General features: G+C 38.2%; 1 protein-coding gene across 2 annotated transcripts in view; it reads right to left on the bottom strand.

Moving 5' to 3' along the window:
- TRAPPC11 (trafficking protein particle complex subunit 11) overlaps positions 1-23,303 on the bottom strand; it is a 37,590-nt gene that overhangs the window by 10,551 nt on the left and 3,736 nt on the right. For both annotated transcript variants that reach the window (XM_087963249.1, XM_087963250.1), the window contains exons 5-20: positions 22,124-22,238; positions 20,573-20,672; positions 19,884-19,957; positions 19,279-19,375; positions 17,315-17,448; positions 16,346-16,493; positions 15,197-15,290; positions 13,817-13,896; positions 13,662-13,740; positions 13,527-13,581; positions 8,257-8,402; positions 7,780-7,841; positions 7,549-7,681; positions 6,617-6,747; positions 1,584-1,739; positions 718-905 (exon numbers count right to left, since the gene is read on the bottom strand). In XM_087963249.1, coding sequence (XP_087819375.1) covers positions 718-905; positions 1,584-1,739; positions 6,617-6,747; positions 7,549-7,681; positions 7,780-7,841; positions 8,257-8,402; positions 13,527-13,581; positions 13,662-13,740; positions 13,817-13,896; positions 15,197-15,290; positions 16,346-16,493; positions 17,315-17,448; positions 19,279-19,375; positions 19,884-19,957; positions 20,573-20,672; positions 22,124-22,238 — 1,792 coding nt within the window. The remainder of the gene's footprint in view (positions 1-717; positions 906-1,583; positions 1,740-6,616; positions 6,748-7,548; positions 7,682-7,779; positions 7,842-8,256; positions 8,403-13,526; positions 13,582-13,661; positions 13,741-13,816; positions 13,897-15,196; positions 15,291-16,345; positions 16,494-17,314; positions 17,449-19,278; positions 19,376-19,883; positions 19,958-20,572; positions 20,673-22,123; positions 22,239-23,303) is intronic.

Raw genomic sequence — 23,303 nt, forward strand, 5'->3', positions numbered from 1 at the left:
ACAAGAAACAAGTCATCAGCTTGCTGTAGCTTTATCTTCTTCCTTAGTTGAGTTGTTGTTCCACAAGCCTCTGCATGTGTGGTAACAGCAATTCTCTAGGCATGGCAAGTAAGTTCAAAATAGTGTGTGTACTTTTCAAAGTCTTCCTGTTTTTACTCTCTTCTAATATGTTCTTTACAGTGTACAAACAAGCATGGATGGTACTCCTGTAGCCTTTAGAAGCTATTTTAAAGGCCACAAAATGCTTTAAAGTTAGGCAAAATCATCTCATGTTATGGTAAAAATAGTTGTAAAATCAGATCCGTTCACATGACTTACTTAAGGACTACATCATTTAGCAACAGAAATTTTGGTCCCAACTGTGATAAGTTGAGGACAAGCCATACTGAAAAATTTCTAAACACCTTTCATCATAAAGAAGCATTCCAGAGCTGCTTGTAATACAGATAATAAATTATCTTGAACAACATTATTAAGAATGCAAAAGCTCTACAGAACCTATTTGCAAACTGTTGTCAAAGAACCTAGGAATCTTAACTTACAAAGTCATAATCTCTTAAGACAGTGGAATAGTTTCAGTCTCCGATATTGTCACACAATTTCTGATGAACTTTTTCTTGAAACGGGAACAGTGAAAGCAACTACTTATTTTATTCTATTCTCAAACCTCAAACATTGATAGAATTACTTCTGTCCATGGAACCAATTCATACTTACATAGTGCTTGCCTGAATTGTAAGGCTCTCCCAGTGAACCTCATTATCTGGAAGTTTGGATCGTCTTTTGAAGGAACGCGCTGCCAGCACTGCTTCTCTAGAAGCAGCAGCATCACCCCCTCCTCCGTGCCAGTTCACGACTACACACCTGCCACTTTCACTACCCAGAATTAAGTCCACTGAGGTAATCTGAAAAGAAAAAAGATTATATTTGGATTTCCCATCCTTCAGTTCATTTAAAGTGTTATAAGATAGAGTAAATTACTGCTTTTTAGTATGATCTGTGTGCATTTATAAGAAAGTCTTTGCCACTACTTATTTGTTTCTAGCAGAATGCTACCAAAATATATCAATTCTCTGAAACCTCTGAGCTCAGGTTGATCTTTTACAAAGAACCATTTGTCTATTTTATGCTCCTCTTACTATAATTTGTGGACACTCTTAAAACATGCCACTATTATATTGTATATTCAAGAGCCAATTTATTTCAGTTGGACTCTTCCTGTTTTAATTTAGATTTTAAAAATAGTTTATTTAATTGGTTATAAAAAAGTAAATAAGCTAAAAAATAAAAAGCTTAACTACAAATCAGATTTAGAAATATCTAGAGGTGATAGCATTCTAATATAGAATTATATTAATCTCATCGTTATAACTTTTCCAAAGATTAAACTCTACAATCCCTTTTTCTATTGCAACACCATAAAGTTGTCCTGAACTATATATTGGTGTGGTGATCCTGGCTCCAGTTCTTATGCTCTTATTCATAGATAAGGCACCCTACTGTATTAACTGATTACTTTCACACATTCCTGAACTACAATCGACAACTTCATTAATATTTTTATAACACCCTGTAGAACTTACCTCAATTTTTTTCCCCACGTCTTCTGTTTTTGCCACAAATTTGAAAGTGAACTTTTTTGTCTTACCAGGGATAAGACACAATGTTCCTTGTGTAGATGGTTCCAGGATGTCACATTTTGGATAGTTTTCTTCCATCACGCAATAATGATTGTATTCCTATAGTAAGAAAAAAATAGGCAGAAGAAGACAATGAAAAAAATAAGATTTACCTGAATTACCATGAAAATCTACTATTTAGAATTAAAAAATATACTGTGTAGTTCAGATCACAGTCATTCATACATTTACTTAAATACCATTAATGTTTTTAAAGAAATTTAAAGGCATGCCTTTGGAAGCAATTAAATGTAAACATTTACAATATGTTTAGAGCTGTCTAATTTAGGTTGGAAATTACATATGCATGATTATTTAGAACTTCTCTTAAAGAACTCTCAATGAGATTTCTGAATAAAGTGCTGCAGATCACATATAAGTATGCATGACATACATGTACCAAACACAACACTACATTTCAAATAGATTAAGCATTTTACTTTCGTGCAATCTACTTAACTTCAAATATGTTTGAGACAAATTATTCTCATCATGGCTATGTTAGGGGGCAATATATGGAGTTTTGACTTCCTATCTTTGAAATTAAGAAAACTGTGTAGGACAGGCATTTTGTTCACTTTAAAAGATACCATTCTGGCACAGCAATAGGCTGCCCCAAATTTAAATCTGAAACCACTGTAAAAGTCTGACCCACAGACGGACACAATACAAGCCTGATGATGGCAGATGAGATTCTGCTGAAACGTTGCTACAACTTTAAAAGAACTACAATGACGTGGGAGAATACCGAACCAAGCCGAACACCATACATGTAAGTACCCCGAAAACTTAAGAAAACACATATACATATACATATACATATACACACACACACACACACACACACACACACACACACACACATATATATATATATATATATATATATATATATATATATATATATATATATATATATATATATATATATATATAAAGTTTTCAGGTACTTACATGTATGGTATTCAGCTTTGTTCGGGTATTTTCCCACGTCATTATAGTTGTGCTTTTAAAGTTGTAGCAACTTGCAGAATCTCATCTGCCATCATCAGGCTTCCAGACAAACACAATACAGAAGCCTGATGATGGCAGATGATGATTCTGCCGAAACGTTGCTACAACTTTAAAAGCACAACTATAATGATGTGGGAAAATACCCGAACAAAGCTGAATACCACACACACACACACACATATACATACTTCCCACTTAATCATGTTTTTTCTGTTCCTTGGAATGACCCTCTCCCAATATATGCCAGGATTCAACTCTTCTCACCTTTAAGAATGCCATTAGGACCTGGCTCTTCCATCAGGCTTTAGGGACCAGTTGAGTGGAAGTCCCCTTGTGGCTGCTTCGTTATGTGCTTGACTGCCATTTTATATGTGGTATTTATATATTCTATATATCATATTTATTATTATGTAAGGTTTTTCTTTTATTTATGTTTTTATGGTGAATGCCACCCAAAGCCACAATGGTTGTGTTGGGGTGGTGGTGGTGGTGGGGTTTAGAAGTCAATAAAAATGAGATTTTCAAGAAAGTCTGCTCTGTTTGGTCCGAGAATTGTGAAGAATGCTGAGGAAGCTTTTGATTTTAAATGAGATATTGTAAGTATATTGCATTCTTTAAAACAAGATTTTGTCAAAATAATTCCTGTTTTTCTGCTAAACAGTAAAATAAATTATTGGAAATTTGTCTCAACTGAAACTGATGGGAACATGTAAACAGTAAACATCTATATAGTGATGGGATACCCATCTTCTCAAAATTACTATTGGGTTAAAACCTGGCAATTGCAAAGAAAGGAGCCTAGAATTTATTCTTCACTTTTTACAGATGTCTAAACCAAATTTTGGATATGGATTTGTAATAGCAGATATTAATGTCTCATTATTGAAAATAATAAAATATTATTTTATTTCCTTAAAATAAGTTGATCTAATATATTCACTTTGTATCCAGTAAATTTCATGGTTTTATACCTTTTTATATTTTATCAGCTTTTATATTTTAGGGCTTGGACAATATAGTAAACTATTTATTTACTTATTAGTTTAGTTTACTTTATTGTCATTGCACCTCATTCAACGAAATCAAACACCATCTTCAGTGCACAACATGACCATGAAAATAAACACAAACACACATCCTTCACATTCCACACATTGAATTGAAAACCCCCAACACTGCACCAACACTGCACTATACAGTAGAATTCAACAGAGCTACTACCCTGGGATACAAGCTGTTTTTCATCCTATATGTGCTTTTTTTAATATTCTGTACCGTCTGCCAGATAATAATAGTTCAAAAAAATGGTGTCCAGAATGAGATGGATCTTTGAGAATATTTTGAACTTTCGTGAGGCAACGAGAACTATAAAGCTTTTCCAAAGAGGGGAGAGGGCAACCAATGATCTTCTGGGCAATGACGTTAACCCTCTGGAGTGCTTTCCTATCTGCCACTATGCAATTGGCAAACCATACAGAGAGGCAGTAAGTTTACTCTCCATGGTGCAATGGTAGAAGGTCACCAGCAGTTTTTCATTCAGTTGTTTTCTGAGAAGTCTCAGCTAGTATAATCTCTGCTGGGCCCTTTTGACCAGTGCTGCAATGTGAGCACCCAAAGTCAGGTCCTCTTTTATGGTAACACCCAGAAACTTAAAACTGGCCACTTGCTCCACTCAGTCCCCATTGATAAGTAAGGGCTGAATGTCTAATCGGTTCCTTCTATAGTCCACTATAAGCTCCTTGGTCTTATTGGTGTTGAGAACCAAGTTATTGTCTCCACACCACAAAAGCAACCGGTCCTCCTCATCTTGGTAGGCAGACTCATCCCCCCTGGAGAAGAGTCCCACCACTGTTGTATCATCTGCAAATTGAGTAATAGTATTACTAGCGTGAGTGGGAATGCAGTCATGCGCATAAAGATCTATAATATGAAATGTATAGATCTGCACATCTAACAAAACAAGTGACTCGGGGCAATGTACAACAAGCTATATAAAGCCTCTGAGTTTGCTCCTATTGTGTAGTGCAAAGATCATTCCTATCAGACTTTATGGGTTAATATATCATAATTTGAACCAATTTATTGTATTACTACCGTGTTTCTCCAACAATACGGCCTCCACCAATAGGAAGCCCCAGCATGATTTATTGGCATAAAATCAATTAAGCCCCTCCCCAAATTAAGGCCCATATTAAACATGCGAAATGGGGGAATGGCGAGGGGGCTTGCTGTTTGGAAGTACTTTGTTGCATGCCCGGATATGGTGCTGCCTGCGTTGGTGGAGCACTTCATATCGGGAGACCTTCCGCCACCGTTAATTTCCCTTCCCCCTTGCTGCCGTGGCGTTACAGCAACGCCGCGGCGTTTGGCGCAGCCACGTGCAGCCAGTCAGGGCTCCTCCTGCAACCGGAGCCCTGAGGAGACATTTGGCTTCAGGCGCTCCTGTGGCGCCTTCCCTTTGCCTTCGATGGTAAAGTGAATTATTTAAAAACCTCCGCTCATCCTATCAGGGCCGTGCGAGCTGAGCAGAGCCGGGAAAGCAAGCCGCGGGTGTTTCCTGGTTCTGCCCAGCCCGTACGGCTCTGCCGCGGCCCTGGCGGGATGAGCGGAGGTTTAAAATAATCACTTACCTTCTAAGGCAAAGGAAGCGGCCACAGGAGCGCCTGAAGCCAAACATACCAACAACAAAAGGCAAATCCTCAAGGTGGGCTGGAGGGAGGTGGCTCACCGTGCCCCGGGCTGCTTCAATGCAAGGTCTGACTTGCAGCATCCTGCCGTTGCCGCCGCGTCCTCCCTCTCCGACTGCAAAACTTGTAGCTTCGCCAAACGCTCAGCGAGGCGAGCTCTTTTCATACATAGAGAGAGAGGAAAACGCGGCGTGCTCCAAGAGGCTGGCTCTTTCTCTAGCCGAGGCTGACAGGAAGTGCCTCCAGGGCCGTGGCAGGCAAGCGCGGGTGTTTCCTGGTTCTCCCAGCGCGCACGGCTCTGCCACGGCCCTGGCGGGATGAGCGGAGGCCCGGCGGGAGGCACTCGTTGCCTTGGTGACATTTCGGGTGCCTCCGCCGCCTCCTCGCCCATGGCAACGTGGGCCGTGGCAGGCCGTGCGCGCTGGGGAGAACCAGGAAACACCGCGGCTTGCCTGCCACGGCCCTGAGAGCACTTCCTGTCAGCCTCGGCTAGAGAAAGAGCCAGCCTCTCGGCACGCCGGCGTGCCCTTCTCTCTCCTATGAAGAAGCTCCGCCTCGCGTTGGCTGTTTGGCTGGTGTCGAGGAAGCGCGGCAGATGGCTGAGTCAGGATCCCGACTGGCTTTAACCGTATGGCTTCCCTCCAGCCCTGCTGTTGTGCCTGTTAAGTATGCCCTTCAGGCGCTCCTGTGGCGCCTTCCCTTTGCTTTAGAAGTCAAAGTGAATTATTTTAAAAACCTCCGCTCATCCCGCCAGAACATGCGGCAGAGCTGTACGGGCTGGGCAGAACCAGGAAACACCCGCGGCTTGCTCCCGGCTCTGCTCAGCTCGCCGGAAGCCCCTGATAGGATGAGCGGAGGTTTTTAAATATTCACTTTACCATCGAAAACAAGGGAACGACGCCCAGGGCTCTGATAAGCAAATGTCTCCTCAGGGCTCTGGTTGCAGGAGGGTGACCTTGCACTGCGATCAACTGCGTAAGCCAACCGGCTGTCTTTCTGGGCGTCAACATGACAACTGCAGAAATGGCCGGGCGTCGAAGTATCAACTAACGCCGCCCGCCCACCCCGAGGGATGCAAGGGGGAAATTAAGTCACCCCCGAGCGTCCTAGCCGTTTTTAGGGGTCAAAAATAAGCCCGGCCTTATTATGTGCTCACGGTAAAATAACCAGCATAATAAGACAACTATCCCATTAAGCACATATGTATCATAAAAACAATATTTTTAAAAACATTACCTGATTACTGAAATTGACACACAACTTAGAAAATTGGAGAGGATGCAGGCAGTCAGCTTTCAAATATACGTCAAACTGAATTGGTACATCAACATGAAAACTTGGAGCAAGAAATCTAGCTTTACATTGCACTAGATTTTGAAACAAAACAAAATCACAGGGCAAGCATGTTACCAAAAACCAATGTAATATTTTATACTGTATTTAGCAGCAATATTTAACAATTTGGCCTAATTTTCTATCTTGTACAGGTGGTTCTCGACTTACAATCACAACTAAGCCCCAAATTTCTTTTGCTCAGCGAGGCAGTTGTTAAGAGACTTGCACCCAATTTTACAAACTTTTCCGCCACAATTGTTAAGGAAATCACTGTATGCAGATGTGCACCCGTACAACTAGTCTGTTCCCCACAATACAAATTGAAGAATATTGTATTTCAAGGGTACAGAAAATTTTAATTTGAACATATTGCTGCATAAAAGGATCACTAATCATGTGCAAGAATTTTATATACAAAAGTAAGATTATTCACACTGTAATTTAGCAGGAAATTAAAAGCAAATATGAAAATTTGGGTATCATTTTGTTTTTAAATCAATGACCCATATCAAAGAAATTCCTTATAAACATATATGCTTTGGAATAGAAATCTTTACAGAGCAGCCTAGGATACAGTTTAAAAAGCTAGCAGAGGTGCCTGAAAGGGCCTTTGGTAATGAACGGCAATCAACAATAAGAAATGTTTGACTTTTAAAAAATGTTTACAGTGTTCCTCAACAATATATTTTGTATCTAATATGAACTTTATTTCGTAAGAAAAATAAATATGGAAATATTTATGGATTTAAAATATATCCTGCTGTTTTTCCTTCCACCTTTATACCACTGGTTCATACTTGTTGCTACTTACTATAAAAAGTTTTAATACATACCAAAAGGAACGAAATCTTGTACTTCTATTCTAAAGATATTGTTGCCTGCCAGGGACACTCTATCAGCCCACAATTTCTGTGCAGCTTTTACAGAAGCAGCATCACAGTCAGACTCAGGATCTGGATTCTCATTCTAAATTCAAAACAAGATTATTTAAACTGATCAAATCTATGCATAGAGCTGGTAAACTCTGCAGATTATTTCACAGAAATTTGCTTTTTTCTACTGACCATAAGAACTTTGATCAGATTCTTTTCTATTCGAGATTTCTGATCTTCTTTCAAAGTAGAAGCTTTAATAAAACACATATTAAAATGAATAAATATCATCAATATGTTATCTTTAAAATAGTGCTCTAAATGTTTGGAAGAGGAATTATATCCAACATGTTATCTATACATTGTCGAAAACCGAGCAACAATTTAGGTGAAGAAATCACAAAATCATATTTTTATTACAAAGGACAGCTTTATGCCTTAACAACAAAAATTCACAATAAATTTATTAAAAGTTCAAGGAATAAAAGCATAAAGAGAAAACATGCCTTATTGCTCCTTATTCACATTTTCTGGGCTCATCTATCCTTCACCATAAAATAATATCTTTTAGCATAACTGTTTACAAACAATTCCAAAACCCTGTCAACTTGCCAACACTTGCTGTTAAAAACTCTCAGATTGAAAACAGAATTAAAATGCCTTGCTTACCTCTGCCCAGCAGCTCTAATGAGTATGTAATATAATCTTTTATTTGGGCCATTAGATAGGAACATTTAAGAGCAGTGGACAGTATAGAAGTCAGGAGAGTCCACCATCCTTCACTGCGGTAATCACACAAAACATAATCAAGGAGCCTAGAAGGCAGAATATTTAAATAACTTAATATATGTAATATTTTCTAGTGAAGAGCCAGCCTGCACTAGTAGTTAAGGCACCAGGCTAAAAACCAGGAGACTGTGAGTTCTAGTTCCACCTTAGGCACAAAAGCTGGGGGATCTTGGCCAGTGTCCATGAGGTTACTTCACTACATATTAATCTACTGCAACATCTCTATGTAGGGTTTCCTTTAAAGGTGCTTCAAACTGCAGTTAATTCAACATCTTGCTTCGGTCCCTGCATCGGTTACCAAGAAATTTCAGGATCAATTTCAAAGTGGTGGCTTATAAAGCACTAGGTGGTTCAGAGATCTCCTTCAACTAGAATTGGCCCAACCTGTGAGTTCATTTTTGGGAGTGGGAATGTTTAGGGTTCCCATCCCATGTGATATTAAAAGACAATACTTTGCACCATTATGAACATCTTTGTGGCCTGAACTTATCTGCAATACAAAAGGCTCTTGTATTGGCAAGCCTATAAATGCTAGCGGTTATAGCAGGCGACCTTCAAGGTTTTGTTTTGTTTTTTAAATTGGTTTGTTTTCTCTGAGTTAATTGTTTTTATTATGTTTGATTTTTATGGACTTTGGGAAATGAGGAAATTTTAGAGGTTTATATTATTTTGTTGTAAATTATTTGAAATCTTTCTATTCCAAATAGTTTTCAACAAAGCAATACAAGATTCAAATGTTCCCACAATCTGTGGCAGTGTACAGGTAGTCCTCGAGTTACGAATATAATAGAGCCTGCCCATTCCATTTGTAACCCAAGGATTCATGGGAGTAAATTTCATAGCTTGAATGAGATCAATTCCTGCTTTCACCCACGCATAATGTGTGGACGAATGCGCAGTTCATTAAATGCACATGAGGTATCTCAGGGTGGGGAAGGCCTTTGGGGGGGGGGGCTAATAATGGAACAAGCCATCTACTTCAGAACACCCAAGGCCTCCCCAGACCCACAGATACTTCATTCTCCCTCCCCTAGAGCCCCCACAATTGCCTTCCCCCCATCCTGGCATGCTGGGCGACTTAACTTATGAAGATCTGTCTCCTCTCCAGCCTGTTTCTTTGCCTGCGTCTTTCTTTCTCGTCAGCAAAAGGCTTGACAAGACCTCCAGTGACAAAAAAGGAGGCCTGGAAGAACTCATATGTCCTTCCGGGCATCCTTTCTCACTGGAGATATGCTCTCATGAAGCCTCTGATGATGAAAAAGGAGACCCAGAAGGCCGCTTGGCCTCCTTTTTCATCACTGGAGGCCTCATCAAGTGGATCTCTGGTGAGAAAGGAGGCCTGGAAGGATGTGCGCACAGCATTCTGGGTCTTTTTTTGTTGTTGTTGTTGGCAAAGTGCTTGAAGATTGCATCCCTTTAGGCTTCAACATCTCTTTTCAAAAAGCCTTTGCTGGTAGGAACAGAGCTTTGGAGAGACGTTCCAAGCTCCGCTGCTGCCAACAAAAGCTTTCTGCAAAGGGCTGTGAAAGCCTAGAGGAACACAATCTCCCTGCAGACTTCGGCAAGGAAACAGCAAATGGAGAGAATGCCTGAAAGACTGAGGCCTTCCCTCCATCTGCAAATGTCCAGGCCTCAATTTGCAGAGAATAGAGGTCTAAAGTGCGAGATCGTATGAGATCGGTAGCTACACATGCTACTGATCTTGTGGCACGTTAGGCCTCTGTTCTCTGTGAATGCACCGAAAGCCCGAAGCAATGAAGCAGGCAAAGAATGTGTGACAGGAGAACTTCTTAAGGTGAGTCTCCACAGGCAAAGTGCCTATGAAGATCCATCCGGTGGGGAGAAATAGGTAGGGCGAATGTTGAACAGCCTCTACGGTCTTTCGTAAAAGTGAACAACTGCCTAGTTGCTGCAATAGTCATTATTTCGGGACTTGTTCGTAAACGCTAGGAGGCGCTTACCACTTAACTTTGAATGTTCACTAAGGGAACGCCTGTAACCTGGGGAATACCTATATAAATTTGTGTAATACAGAAATAACTACAGCTACCTGATGACCTGATGGTGATCAAGGTTAGCTTAACATACACATTTACTTCATATATATGGTGGGACTATCACTTTATAAGTTGGCCAACAATCTGGTGTTGTTAGAATTAGGGTAGGTACAAGCTATGAATCCTGAAAAGGGAAAGCTGCAAAATAGTTATCCTATAACTGGTCCTACTTTAGAAAAAAAATCAAATCTTGAGGATCAGGGCTACATTATACAGACCATGAGAGCTTGTATTTTTTTTAATAATTTGGATCACACATTATATATTTCACCATAGTGAGGAGACAGAAAATCTAATTCTCATACTTTCTAGATATATTAAAGCAGTGGTTCCCAAACTTTTTCAGTCCACCGCCCATGGTGCTACAAACTTATCTTCGGTGCCCCCCCCCCAGGGGTGGGATTCAAATTTCTGTGGGCGTGGCCTAATTTGAGGGTGTGGCTCAATGGTCACATCACCGGATAGATGTGGTTCGGTGGTCATGTGACTGGGTGGGCGTGGCCAGGTGACTGGCAAACAAGTGGTCCTCACATAATGGCCGGTTGTTTAGCAAGTATTCTAATTTATGACTGGCCTCCCCAGAGACACTTGATCTGTTTTTGGAGTTTTGACAGCCATGCACATACATACACACACACTCCCTTCTAACCCTGCTGGAGCAGGTCATTGGACTAGAATCGGCAAAGCATCTCTGATTAGATTCTAGTAGTGAATAAAATCTAATCAGAGATGCTTTGCAGATTCTTGTTGATTTGTTTTATTGTATCTCTTTATTTTATGTTGCTGAATTGCATTGACATGTGTGTCCCTTCTTGTGCACAACCCAGAAGCTTTTGTGATTCTTTGCAGCAAAAATTACTGACCTCTGGCTTTGCTCTACTTTTCAAACATGCCACCACTCCCGCATTCTAGGTGCCAGCCCCGCAGGTCCACCCCATTGAGCCCACTGCACTGGAGGGACCTGCCCAAGCAAGTCAAGTCAATGGGGTGAGCCTGAGAGAGGGAAAGAGAGAGAGAGAAAGAGAGAAGGAAGAAAAGAAAGAAAAAAGGGAGAGAAAGAAAAAGGGACAAAGAAAGAGGGGGGATGGAAGGAAGGGACAGAAAGAAAAAGGAATAAAGGAGGAGGGAGGGAGGAGAAAGATAATGAAATATCTATTCTAGTCCAATCACCTGCTCCAGCAGGGTTAGAAGGGAGTGTGTGTGTGCCTGTGTGTGTGTGTGTTCTCCTTGTAATTTACCAGTACATTTTGGTTTTGCCTTCTTCAGAATTGGCACTGTAATATATTGGGGAAAAGTAATTTTTAGGGTGGAGATCTGATCCAATAGATCCTGTTTAAAGCCTCAACAAAATGTGAGAGCTTCCTGATAGTCTTTACCATGTTTTGTCTACAAAACCTTTAATAGAAGCCAAATATGTTTCAATGTGCTGGCAAAGATGTTTCAATGTGGAAAAAGGCCTCAGTCTAAACTAGGTCTCATTTCAATCTGATGCATCAGCTCTCTCTCTCCCCTCCCTCCCCGACTGTCTTTGCTCTACTGTCCCAATGTGCCTGCGCGGCTGGTGCTTCGAAGATGGATGGTAGGTAGGTAGGTAGATAGATTGGTAGGTAGGTAGGTAGGCAGAACTTTTGGATAAATGTATGGATAGGTAGATAAATTGGTAGATAAGTAGATAGGTAGATAGATAGATCTATATTGGTAGATAGGTAGGTAACGTAAAGATGGGCGGGTAGGTAGGCAGGAAGGCAGGCAGACAGGCAGACCTTTTGGATGGATGGATGGATGGATGGATGGATGGATGGATAGATAGATAGATAGATAGATAGATAGATAGATAGATAGATAGATAGATAGATAGATAGATAGATAGATCTACATTGGTAGGTAGGTAGGTAGACAGGCAGGTAGGTAGGTAGGCAGGAAGGCAGACCTTTCGGATGCATGGATGGATGGACGGACAGACGGACTGACAGACAGGCAGAAAGAACGTGACAGTGGCGGCACTTTGGGAAAGTAGAGCAAAGCCAGAGTGGGAATTGAAGTCCACACAAGTTGCCAAGGTTGAGAAACACGGGCTGAATATATCAACCTAGCCATTCTGGTTAGGGTTTAGCATGCTGTTTGATCCCAGCTTAATCAATAAACCATGGCTAAGATCTTCCTGCTCCTTAATGCAGCTGCCCCTCCGCCCCTTCTCCAGCCCCCTGCCCTAGTTCTTTCTTTGGCATCCAATTTTGCAATGCCAACCTCCCTGGGACAGCGATGTGGCCGACTTGACCTCTTTGCTTTGACCCAAGGTCCACTTCCATTGGGCCAAGCAAGGGGAGGTGCTCTGCACACGCTCAGAGACTCCCAACTTCAGGGAAGCGCTCCGCCCAGGAGGAGGAAGGCATGCGGAAGCAGCCCAGACCAGCGGAGGTGGAGGGAACAATCGCTTGGAAACTAAGCAAGCAAGCAAGCACAGGGCTCGTTCTGAAGAACCGGGCTGCAGAGGGAGGCTAGGTTCTAGGTCTGGGCCGGCCACATAGAACCAAACCGAACCAAGCCACGCACCTTGGAGAGCCGCAGCTGCACCCACCCGCATCCTGTGCGCAAGCCCGGCTGGCTGGAGAGGTGGAGAGGTGGGCGCTGGGCGCTCCCTTGTTCTCCTCTGGGAAGGGGGCCCTAACACTGGGCCACCCACCCCTTCCACTGCGCGCCTTGGGAGGGTTTTGCTTTCGGGCCTTCTGGCGTGCCTCCACCGCTTCCACTGGAGAGGGCAGCCTGCAAGCTAAGGCACCCCCTTTCCGCCACCTCCCATCCCTCCCCCCAGGCTTGGCAAAGCTTGCTGCACGCGGGTTCCTCATTCAAGGCGCCGGCTATGGAGTGATGAACCAGTCAATGGGCTGCGTGGCCGGCAGTCATTGAGCCTGCGGGGCCAGCGCCTCGAACGCCCCCTGCCACCTCTTAGCGCCCCCCTGCCGGCCCCCTTGCCTCTTATTGCCCCCCTAAGGCATCCCACCGCCCCCTAGGGGGCAGTACCACCCACTTTGGGAACCACTATATCAAAGTATTCCAAACTATGCTATGCTACATTTATAAAGTCACACTTACTTCAAAGCTTTGGTGTAATCTTTAGCATAATAATATTCTTCACCCATCTGAACCACTGAAAAGAAAATGAGATTATTCCCAGTACCTTAACACATATAAAGATCTTTTAAACATGTGTTTGAAAATGAAACTTACTCAAATGACTTTTCATTCTCGGACACTTGTATCTCTTGAATTGCGTAACTGCATTACTCAACAAGGTTATTATTAGCTCCTAATAAATAAAAAAATTCTGGCAGTTATATTTGGACTTACAAAAACTAGAAACTATAAATGGAAATCTAACTTACAGAATGGAGAACTTTTTTCTCTTTCAGTTGCAGTGCCAAGATTCCCACTTTCTCCTTTTCAGGATCATTAAGATCAAAACCTGCGTAAGACAATGAAAAATCCATTTTAATGAGTTTTTCTCCAAGAGGGGTATATTATTACTACAACTATAAGACAAATGCTTAGTTCCAAGCCAGGAGTACATAGATTCCAAACACTTCTGTAACTTAGGAGAAAGAATGTTTGGAATTCTATCATATTGTTAGTTCTTTTGATAAGAGACTGGTCTAAAAGAATCAATGAAGGAATTAAATGTATATTCAAAGAGCTCCTGCAAGGAAACAATATTAATAATATCTCACCCCAAAACCTCATAATTGTCTCTTAGCAACAGATAATTTACTGAGGCATTTCTAATAGGCAATGTTCACTTGATTTATGCTATTTTGCAGATTGCAAATAGGAACGCAGGCCTTGTGTCACATATTTGTCATATGGCATTTATCTCATTTTTTTATTTATTTTTACATTCTCTTCTGAATAACATTTAAGATCAGATGTTGAAACTGTAATCTCTCCAAATCTCTGCGTATGCAATAAAGTATGCAAATAGTTTTTCCATGGACCCTAATTCATTTCAATATGCAGTTCTATTTTCTTCATTAACATCAGTGTAACAAGTAGTAATAATGCCAAGTGAGTAAGGCAATATATGAATGGAGCCAACATTTTGCAATATTTCCTGGATTTTGGAAAAAATATTTTAGCTGTTATGTCTATTTTAGGACCTACACCACATACTTTCCAGATGTTGCCCATTTCAAAACTGAGAAACTATGATAGCAATTTTTTAGGCATCTCAATCACAGAGGGACCAGAAGCAGTCATCAATGGCCTTGGAGCATTAAATTGCCCATCTCTAATGTAATGAAGCTTGAAATTTGTCATGAAGCATGTTCGTAACATCTGGTAAGTATTTCATCTGACTGCAAAATATCAGCTCAAATTTTAAACAATGTTAAATTATGTCTACTGAAGAAGCAGTGCTTTAACAAAACTACTTTGGGGAAACTGTTTTTAAAAAGTGTCCACTGGAAAACATCAGCCAAGTCATATATTGCTGTTGCAATTAAATTGCTAAATATTTAGGAAATACGTATTTCCTGAATAGGTATTCCTGATATGTTTATCATGCATGCTGGGTTTTATGCCCTGCTCTACAAAACAATTAACACATTCAAAACAACACAAACAAGTACTGAGCTGAACAAGGAAGCACAGAATTCTGTTACCATCTCTGATCAGTTTATAAGAACTACAAATTTCTCTTCAGACTTTCCAGGATAAATGTTTATGAAGTTATTTGGTTTTTTAATTAAGAAATAAAAATATATATTTACTTAATATTCCCTGCCTCCATGGCCTCTGTCCATAGAAGTCAAGCATTCCAGTTGGTGTTTCCAATGGATCCGGATTTGGATATATCACAGAAGACTGTAAATTCAGCAAATTTTTTCTTTACATTTGATTTTTAACGTGTGATCAAACCAATCATAAAATAACAAGTCAAGGAAGAAGAACTCTTAAAATGAGTTCATAGAAGAACAAACCTGCACCAACATAGTATCTTATACAGAATGCAAAAATATTAACTGACTCATAATATATTAAATTAAATCCAAGTATACACTCTTCAGCTAACTAAATATCAATGATACTGATGACAAATATTTGAGCATAGGGACAACTGATAAAGAGAAAAGTACATGTTTTGCTGGGAATCTGAATAGCTATACTAAATTCCTTTTTCTTAGAAAACTTTCAGTGAAAATACACATTACTGTATAGTTATTATATCATTTAATGTAGCACGGCTTACAATTAAAATGTGCACACATATCTGTAGTTCAAATCTTTCATTTAGTAAAACAGTGGATTGGGACATTAAAAACATTAAATTTTGACCATCCAACATTTATTTTGCATTTACTATAAAACTTCTAAATTTCAGGTTCCACATTCAAGATTTATATTGAAGAGGGAAAATGCTTACAACTCAGGTAAGACAGATGATTCTTTACACACACACACACATTAGTTATTAGCGTCAACTTGGGAAGGAGAGTCATTTGATATAAATCTATAAGGTATTCTTTATCTGAAAGTCATTCAGGTTACTTAATGTATGCCCAGCATTATTTTAGGACCTTATCTAATTAGTGTGATGTGCAGATAATCCATGACTAAATTTGGTATTTAAATAAGCTGCACAGCCATACACGAAAGTGCTTGTATGAATGCACTTGTACACATACAAAGGAATGAACATATATCAGTTCTTTACACAATGCTGTAATTATAGTACATTTCAATGACTTAAAGAAAACTCTTTTGCACACGAGTACCAAATACTATAATTCTTTGGTGTGTCAATTTGCCAGAAAACTAGCTTGCTAGAAAGTAAACAAAGGCTTATTAAAACCATGATATAGAAAAATGTATGATCTTACTGCAGAGTTTCATGAGCTGTAAAACAATCTATGACTCACCTCATGATCGCAGAGAACATTTGCCAATTGCTTCCGTTCTTGTGCATAATATGCTGCTTGCTGATAATAGAAACCTGGGTTTTGTGTTTGAATAGCTGTCAACCCTAGCTTAATAGCTTCATCAAATAGATCTCCAAAAGCCTGAAATCTGTTAAGAAACCACAAACACAGACTTTAATATTTTACCAAAAGTTGAACTGAAAATAAAAGTAGTGATGAGAGGCAATTCATGAACATGTAAGATCCCAAGAATCTAAATTTAAAGAAACACCTTAAATTTCCCAGCTTTCATAATTGCATAAAAAACCCAAAATAATGTGTTATGTATCACAAAATGTAAAAATAAATAAACTGATTTGCACATTTCTTTCTATTGCTTCCCTAGGCTCCTTTGCAGGGTTGCAGGTCATAATACATCAGCTGTTCATGACAAAAAAGGAAACGTATTAATCAGTATTAAGTTTTTATGATTGCTTATTGCACTAGATTCACAAGGCTCACTAGGTGACCCTCTCAGCCAAGTTTATTTATATATTTATATTCATACATGCACAAATTTGTGTATATATATACACACACACACACATTATTTATATATATATATATGTGTGTGTGTGTGTGTATGTGTGTGTGTATCCCACCTTTATTATGTTTACAAATAACTCAAGGCATTGAACATACCCAATACACTTTCCTCCTCCTAGACCAAACTGGCTGTCATCTCACAGACCGTCATTGTGAGAATAAAATTATAGGAGACATCTTTCCTCACCCCACATACTTTGAGTTCAGAGAAAAATTAGGATATAAAGTCAACAAATAAGACATTATTTCATTATTTTAACCTTAATTTTGAGTGAGACAGCCTTCAGTTGATACTAATGTAGGCAAAAAAGAATATTTTTCAGCTTGAACTACCTAAGTAATTAATTAACCAAGCATAATACTAAAAATACTTTAAAAACATACTGTTTTGACATCCAGGCAGCATGCTCAAAAGCCAACTCTGCACTTCCTATTTTTTTCTTGCATAGATCTATATGTTTCCTAAACTGTTCAATTGCATCCAGTGGGGTATTATGCTGAAAACACAAGCGACAGATCTAAAAAGATAAGAAATTAGAACACTTCATAAAGGTTAGAAACTCAAATTCAGTATAATGAAATTGTATATTCATATGTAGCAAAAAGCCATACCACTTTTATGTTTTCATATGAATCTTTCTATATCCAACCCTTAAATACCTTCATATTTTAAGCGTGCTTGAGTTATGGAAATGGTCAAACTGAAAAGGCTAATAATTAAGAAATAAAAGAATTGATTTCATTCATTCCCAAATAATCTAAATGTTTAATCCCAAAGATGCCAAGAACAATGCTGAAATATCTGGTCTCCCCAGAAGGGATAAGGTCAGACCTCTCTTATCTTAGCCAGCTTAAGTAAGTCTGTCCACAAAGCTTTTTTATTTTAAAGGCCAATTCTTCTCTTCTTCTATTGCTAGGAAGAACAGAGCAGGCATCAAATGTCTTCCAGACCACTGCTGAACCACAGCAAAGAATGGTGAAGCTGTAATCCAGTGGAGGCATCAGATTGTTCACCCCTTTGATACAGTATATGAAGAAAGGCCATAGCAGAAACATGGCTTTTGCCTTGCTTTTTCTGCCCTTACTCTCTCCTCAGAGTTTCAATCCATCTAACAGATTATCATAAAGTGCACGTTGCCCTCAAATTGCTACTTAAGGAACTCTATTGCAACTACCAAAAAGATAGCTAAATGTACACAAAAAACCATGATATATCAAAAAGATTTTTTTAGTAAAACAGGATGAATTATGTGATTTCCCAATAAAGCTATCTATTTCAGATTTCAGATTTGAAGACAAAAAGGCAATTTAGAGCATATGCGGGCTCCCACACAATTCATGGAAGACATAGGTACTCTGAAGAGTTCTCCACATGTTCTGAACCATCTTTGTGATTTTGAACTTAAAAATGCTGCAAAAGCCTATTACCTATGGCTGAATCTTTGCAGTTTCCACATCAACTGATTATATCAACAATTTGATAATCATCTTTTTCTTAAATCAAAGTAGCATCACTTAGAATCCTCCCTTTAAAAGGTCCACTGGCAGTGAATTTTGTAGAAGTGCATATTGCAGTTACTCAAAGTGGACAATTTGCATCTCACATGTGGATCTTGGGAACCTTGACTGGTCATTCTTTATCTTCAAGCTCCTGAACTACCCTCTCTCATGTCTACACAGATTCTCTGTCATCCAGGTAAAAGTCCACATTCAGGACAGAGAGGATCACCCGTTTGAAAGAGGGGTACAAGAGGCCATGTATGTTAAAATTAAACAGCACTCTCTCAACGGATGGGGAGGAATACCACTTATCTCCTGTTTACAACACCCATCCTTTCAGCAATTCCAAGAAGATTCCAGACCCATTTGCACTGTGATTTAGATGACCATGAGGGCACAGATAAATCCTTCCATATCCCCCCTTCCATTCAGTCAGAACTGAAGAAGCTTCTTGGATAAGAAGCAAAACGTCTTCTTCAAGGAAAAGACAAAGTCCAGTTGATGTTTGAAAAAAGCACTTTTGAGATATTCTCTCCGATATGTATACATTTGCCATCCAATTGCTTTATTAGCTAGAAAGATCAGGATTGTAACAGCCAGTGTGTAGTCTCCTTAGTTAGAAATTGCACTGGCACCTTCCTGTCACTCAATTGACTGATTTTCTGAGAATTGCTGGGATGTGGTCAGCAATACATTGCCTATTACCACATTCCAACCTCAAGGAGGATAAAAATGTTCTTGTCATATATATGTTTCTAGATATCATCAACTACAATACATGTATAAATTGATACTATTCTACTTTTAACCCAAAAGTAGTACAAGTAAAAATAATGCATGGTTATTACCTTGTAATTTATAAATCCTGCCATAGTCTTGATTTCCAGCATGTTTGTTTCATGAGCTCTCAATTCATGTACAAGATTAAAGGCAGTTTTGTAGTTTCTAAACATAAAATAATATTCATTTGGAATACAAACTTCTGTTAAACAATCTGAAAATTTCAAACTTTAAATGATGAACATGGTAACCTTAACCCTAACTCTAACCCTTTCCTGAGTCAACATTTTTTTTAAAAGCACTTCTTCGCAGCTTTCAAGTTGGTGTCAATTCTTAGGTACATTTTCTCTAGGATGAATCCCATTGCCTTTTGATTTATTTAAGAAATTAATTTGGTTGGCTAAGAGATTTAAGAGATTAATTCGGTTTCAGCTCATCATGCTGAAATGAATCAATATTTTTATTATTATACCATAAGGCAGTTACTATATTTGAGTGAAGTTATTTGAGGGTAAGAACATGCAGTATACACTTAATCATGGAAAACAACAGCAGGTGATTTAACAACTACCACATACAAAATCTTTCCACCCTTCTACCACCCATTCCCTCCCTGCCTTTGATGAATAGAAACTTTCACTTACTACTTCAATATTTGAATAAAAATACTTACTTTAGAGCATTTAATGTGTCTTGCTTCAACTCACTGAAGAATGCTATTTTGAACTGGTGTCTAACAAACAAGAGCTGCAACATAACCAATTGGCAACGTTTTAAATTACTTTAATTTTAACTATAAACTTTCTATTGTAGGCATTATTAAATGTGGATCAATAGCTCTTCATACTTAGCTAAACAATAAGCCTGACACATTTTAAGTAGGTTTCAATTAATTTTGCTCACTAGCATAAGTTTTATTTTTGCTGCTAGATTGTACTCTGTAATTTGCTTTTTGGCTTCTAAAATTTGCATTTAGATGTTTTATTATTATGTCTTATAACAATTTTAGTAAAACAACAGGATTTAAATACTTTTCCCAAACTGCTTTTCATTTCTTTATCTTTTTCTGATACAAACAGATACACACGTTATTCCAGCTTCCATTTTTCAATATAATGAAACATTTTCTAATCAAAATAACAGTAAAAGTAGTATTACTTGTTAACAGGAATTAATGACGGTACTGAAACATCACAAGAGTGCCTTGGTGAACACATTTTATTTTAATGGTGGTTTACCAACTAAAATCTATAGGTTACTCTTATATTATTACCTTTTAATAATGTTATATATTTGTATTGTTGAAGATCTTACTTCTAATGCTTCATCAATACTAGTTTACTTTATCAGTAATCTTAATACCTGATGTGTTGTTTTATTCAAATATTCTTTATGAGATTTTACTCTTCGTATTTCTGTGTAATAATAGGTCTGAGCATGTTCATAGAAAGCATTTTCTAACCTATGAAAGAAAATAACATAATTTTTTTAGAACAAAAACAAGAGACATATTTCAGAATATACATAACATTACAGTTAGGGAAAGTCCTATACAGACTGATAATATTTCTCAGAAACCATTCAAGTTATAGTTATATTTTGCACTAAACTCCTTCTAACTATTTAAAGGATTGTAAAAGAATTATCTATGTGTTAACCACCCTTAATCAGTTACTATTTATTTAATGGAAATAATCTCACCTGTCTTTCTCAAGTATTACATGCTTTGTTTTGTGAGGATAACTTCTTCTTCCCACTACTTAATAATTCTCACAAATATTTATTTAAAATTTTGTTGAAAAGTTCTCAGAAATCCAAAGATACAGAATGGCAAATTACCACAACAAAGGTATAGTAGCAAAATTATATGTATACCTAGGAATTAATTTAGAAAATGCCTGTTTATATCTGACATCCAAAAAAACTATAAAGCACATACCTAATGCATATGTCTACGAACGCTTTAAATTGCTGAGTCACTGAAAAATAGATATCTGAATGGGGGGGAGGGGCACGGCGGATTTCTAAAGAATCTTAAAGCACAATTGGATTAGTGTATTTGGTAGCACTGTAGAGCAGTCCAAGGAACTAACTGATAGAACTGTTAAATAATGTATATAAATAAGTTAAATAATGTACAAAAATATTTTCAAACACTTTATATTTCCGGGGTACCCTGCAACTACCTACAGATACCCAAGATCAAAATATTAATACCTACCAACTCAATTTTATTTTTAATTTAAAAAATAAATAAATGGAAAGCTGAAATACTGTAACGCAGTCAATAGCCTGCATCATCAGTTTATTATTATATATTATATAATAATATATAATATATATTATTATAATTCTGGGTTAGACTTTGTTCTTAAAAGGAATTTTGGGAAAATGAAAACAAAGGATTTCTCTAGCTCAGTACTTTGTTTTGCTAAAAAAGAAGATAAAGGACAGCTAATTATAGCAGGGAAAGTTCAGAAGAGTACTAGGGATGGCTGACATGAAATGAAAATGATATGATTTCTGGTTTGTATGAATATTATTGTGAATTTGCAAAATTTCATCCAAAGCAGGCATTTTATTCATTTTTAATCTAGCCTTTATTACTTTATAAATTACTTTATAAAAGTAATAGTAATTTAACACATCTACTTTAGCTTTTCTCGACAAAATTAAATCACTCAAAAAATGGGATGGGAACTTTTTTCCTACTTAATTTTGATGGAATAAACTTGGGGCTCTAGAGTTGCTAGTCCCACTTAATGTCAAAAGATAAAATAATTGGAAAAAGTAGAAAGTGATTTTAAATTGTGAAACATATTGTTATACCAATTACTTCTAAAGATATCAACAAAGACTTCTGCCTCTCAAATTGTAATATAGAAAAGTCTATATTTTACATTATCTGCTTACCTTATAATGTAACCTACAAGATGATCAGTGTGTGGCAAAACAAATAGGGACTTTCCAGAGAGGTCACACGCATTACATAAAGCTGCTGCCCTTTCTGAAGCAATAACATCTTCTCCTAGAGTAAATATAGACAAGCACATTCAAAAATGATTTGAATAATCTTAATCCAAATATTCTCAAACTTTATTAAGATGTATCTAGGAAACAATGAAACAAGTGAAAGCAGCCATACAAGATAAAAAATGTGAAGAAAACTTACATAGAATCACCGATAATCAACATGATTAAATAGAATCATCATCAGACAAGGAATATCGATATGTTTTGTCTCAAACATGTATTTGTTACAGGTAATGTTATGTCTCTTCAATTGGGCCAACTTAACTAATCTACAAAACATATAAATGTTAATAAATAGAATGAAGGGTATTTGATTGCACAAGAGATGACCTTCAGCAGAGAGCAAATATCTCTTAATAAATGTTTTCTCTCTGTATACCTCAGAGGGGCAAATTCTACTCAGAGCAAGGAGTCTTATAAATATCCAACTCCTAAGCCATGCAATATTGTTGCACTGCACCCAGAAAACAGAAACTGATAATAAATGCAGCTCCCACAACACAGAAGTTATATGGGAATATCAAAACAGTCCCATTCATATGGAAACCACTGCATGTTGCACTAGCTGTCATTTCTAGGTGATTCTGTGTAAAGGAAACTACAATAAACCAGCCTTAAGGAGTAAAGGTACAAGTAACTATTACTATATCCGACACCAGGAATGATCTTAATTGGAATGCAAACCCAAGCTGAGTAAGTCCTTGGGGGCACACATTGCACTTCTTCATCTGGCATAAATTGTTAGTGTGAAAGACCACCAAATGATGACACCTCTTACTTTGGGCGCTCACAAGCCTAGTCACAAGTATAGCTGGAATTGTCTTGTAATCAGTTGGCTTTTAGAATAAACAGCCAGCTGTTTGATTTTTAATTTATTCCTCCTCTTTCAAACGGATAACAACTTCCAAACACAAGATCAAGACTTCCAAGGTATCTCCCATTCAGCCTGGAGTTGTATAGCCAAATGCTATCAGTACTTATGACACCTTATCATCTGAGATACTCGGTAAGATCAGGGATGAATCAGCCCTATGGCAATCCAGACTGGATGCCCAAGGCT

The sequence above is a fragment of the Notechis scutatus genome, chromosome 4 (genome assembly GCF_049901735.1).
Source record: "Notechis scutatus isolate UNSWTSFEM ecotype Mainland chromosome 4, rNotScu1.2, whole genome shotgun sequence".
Lineage (NCBI taxonomy): Eukaryota > Metazoa > Chordata > Lepidosauria > Squamata > Elapidae > Notechis > Notechis scutatus.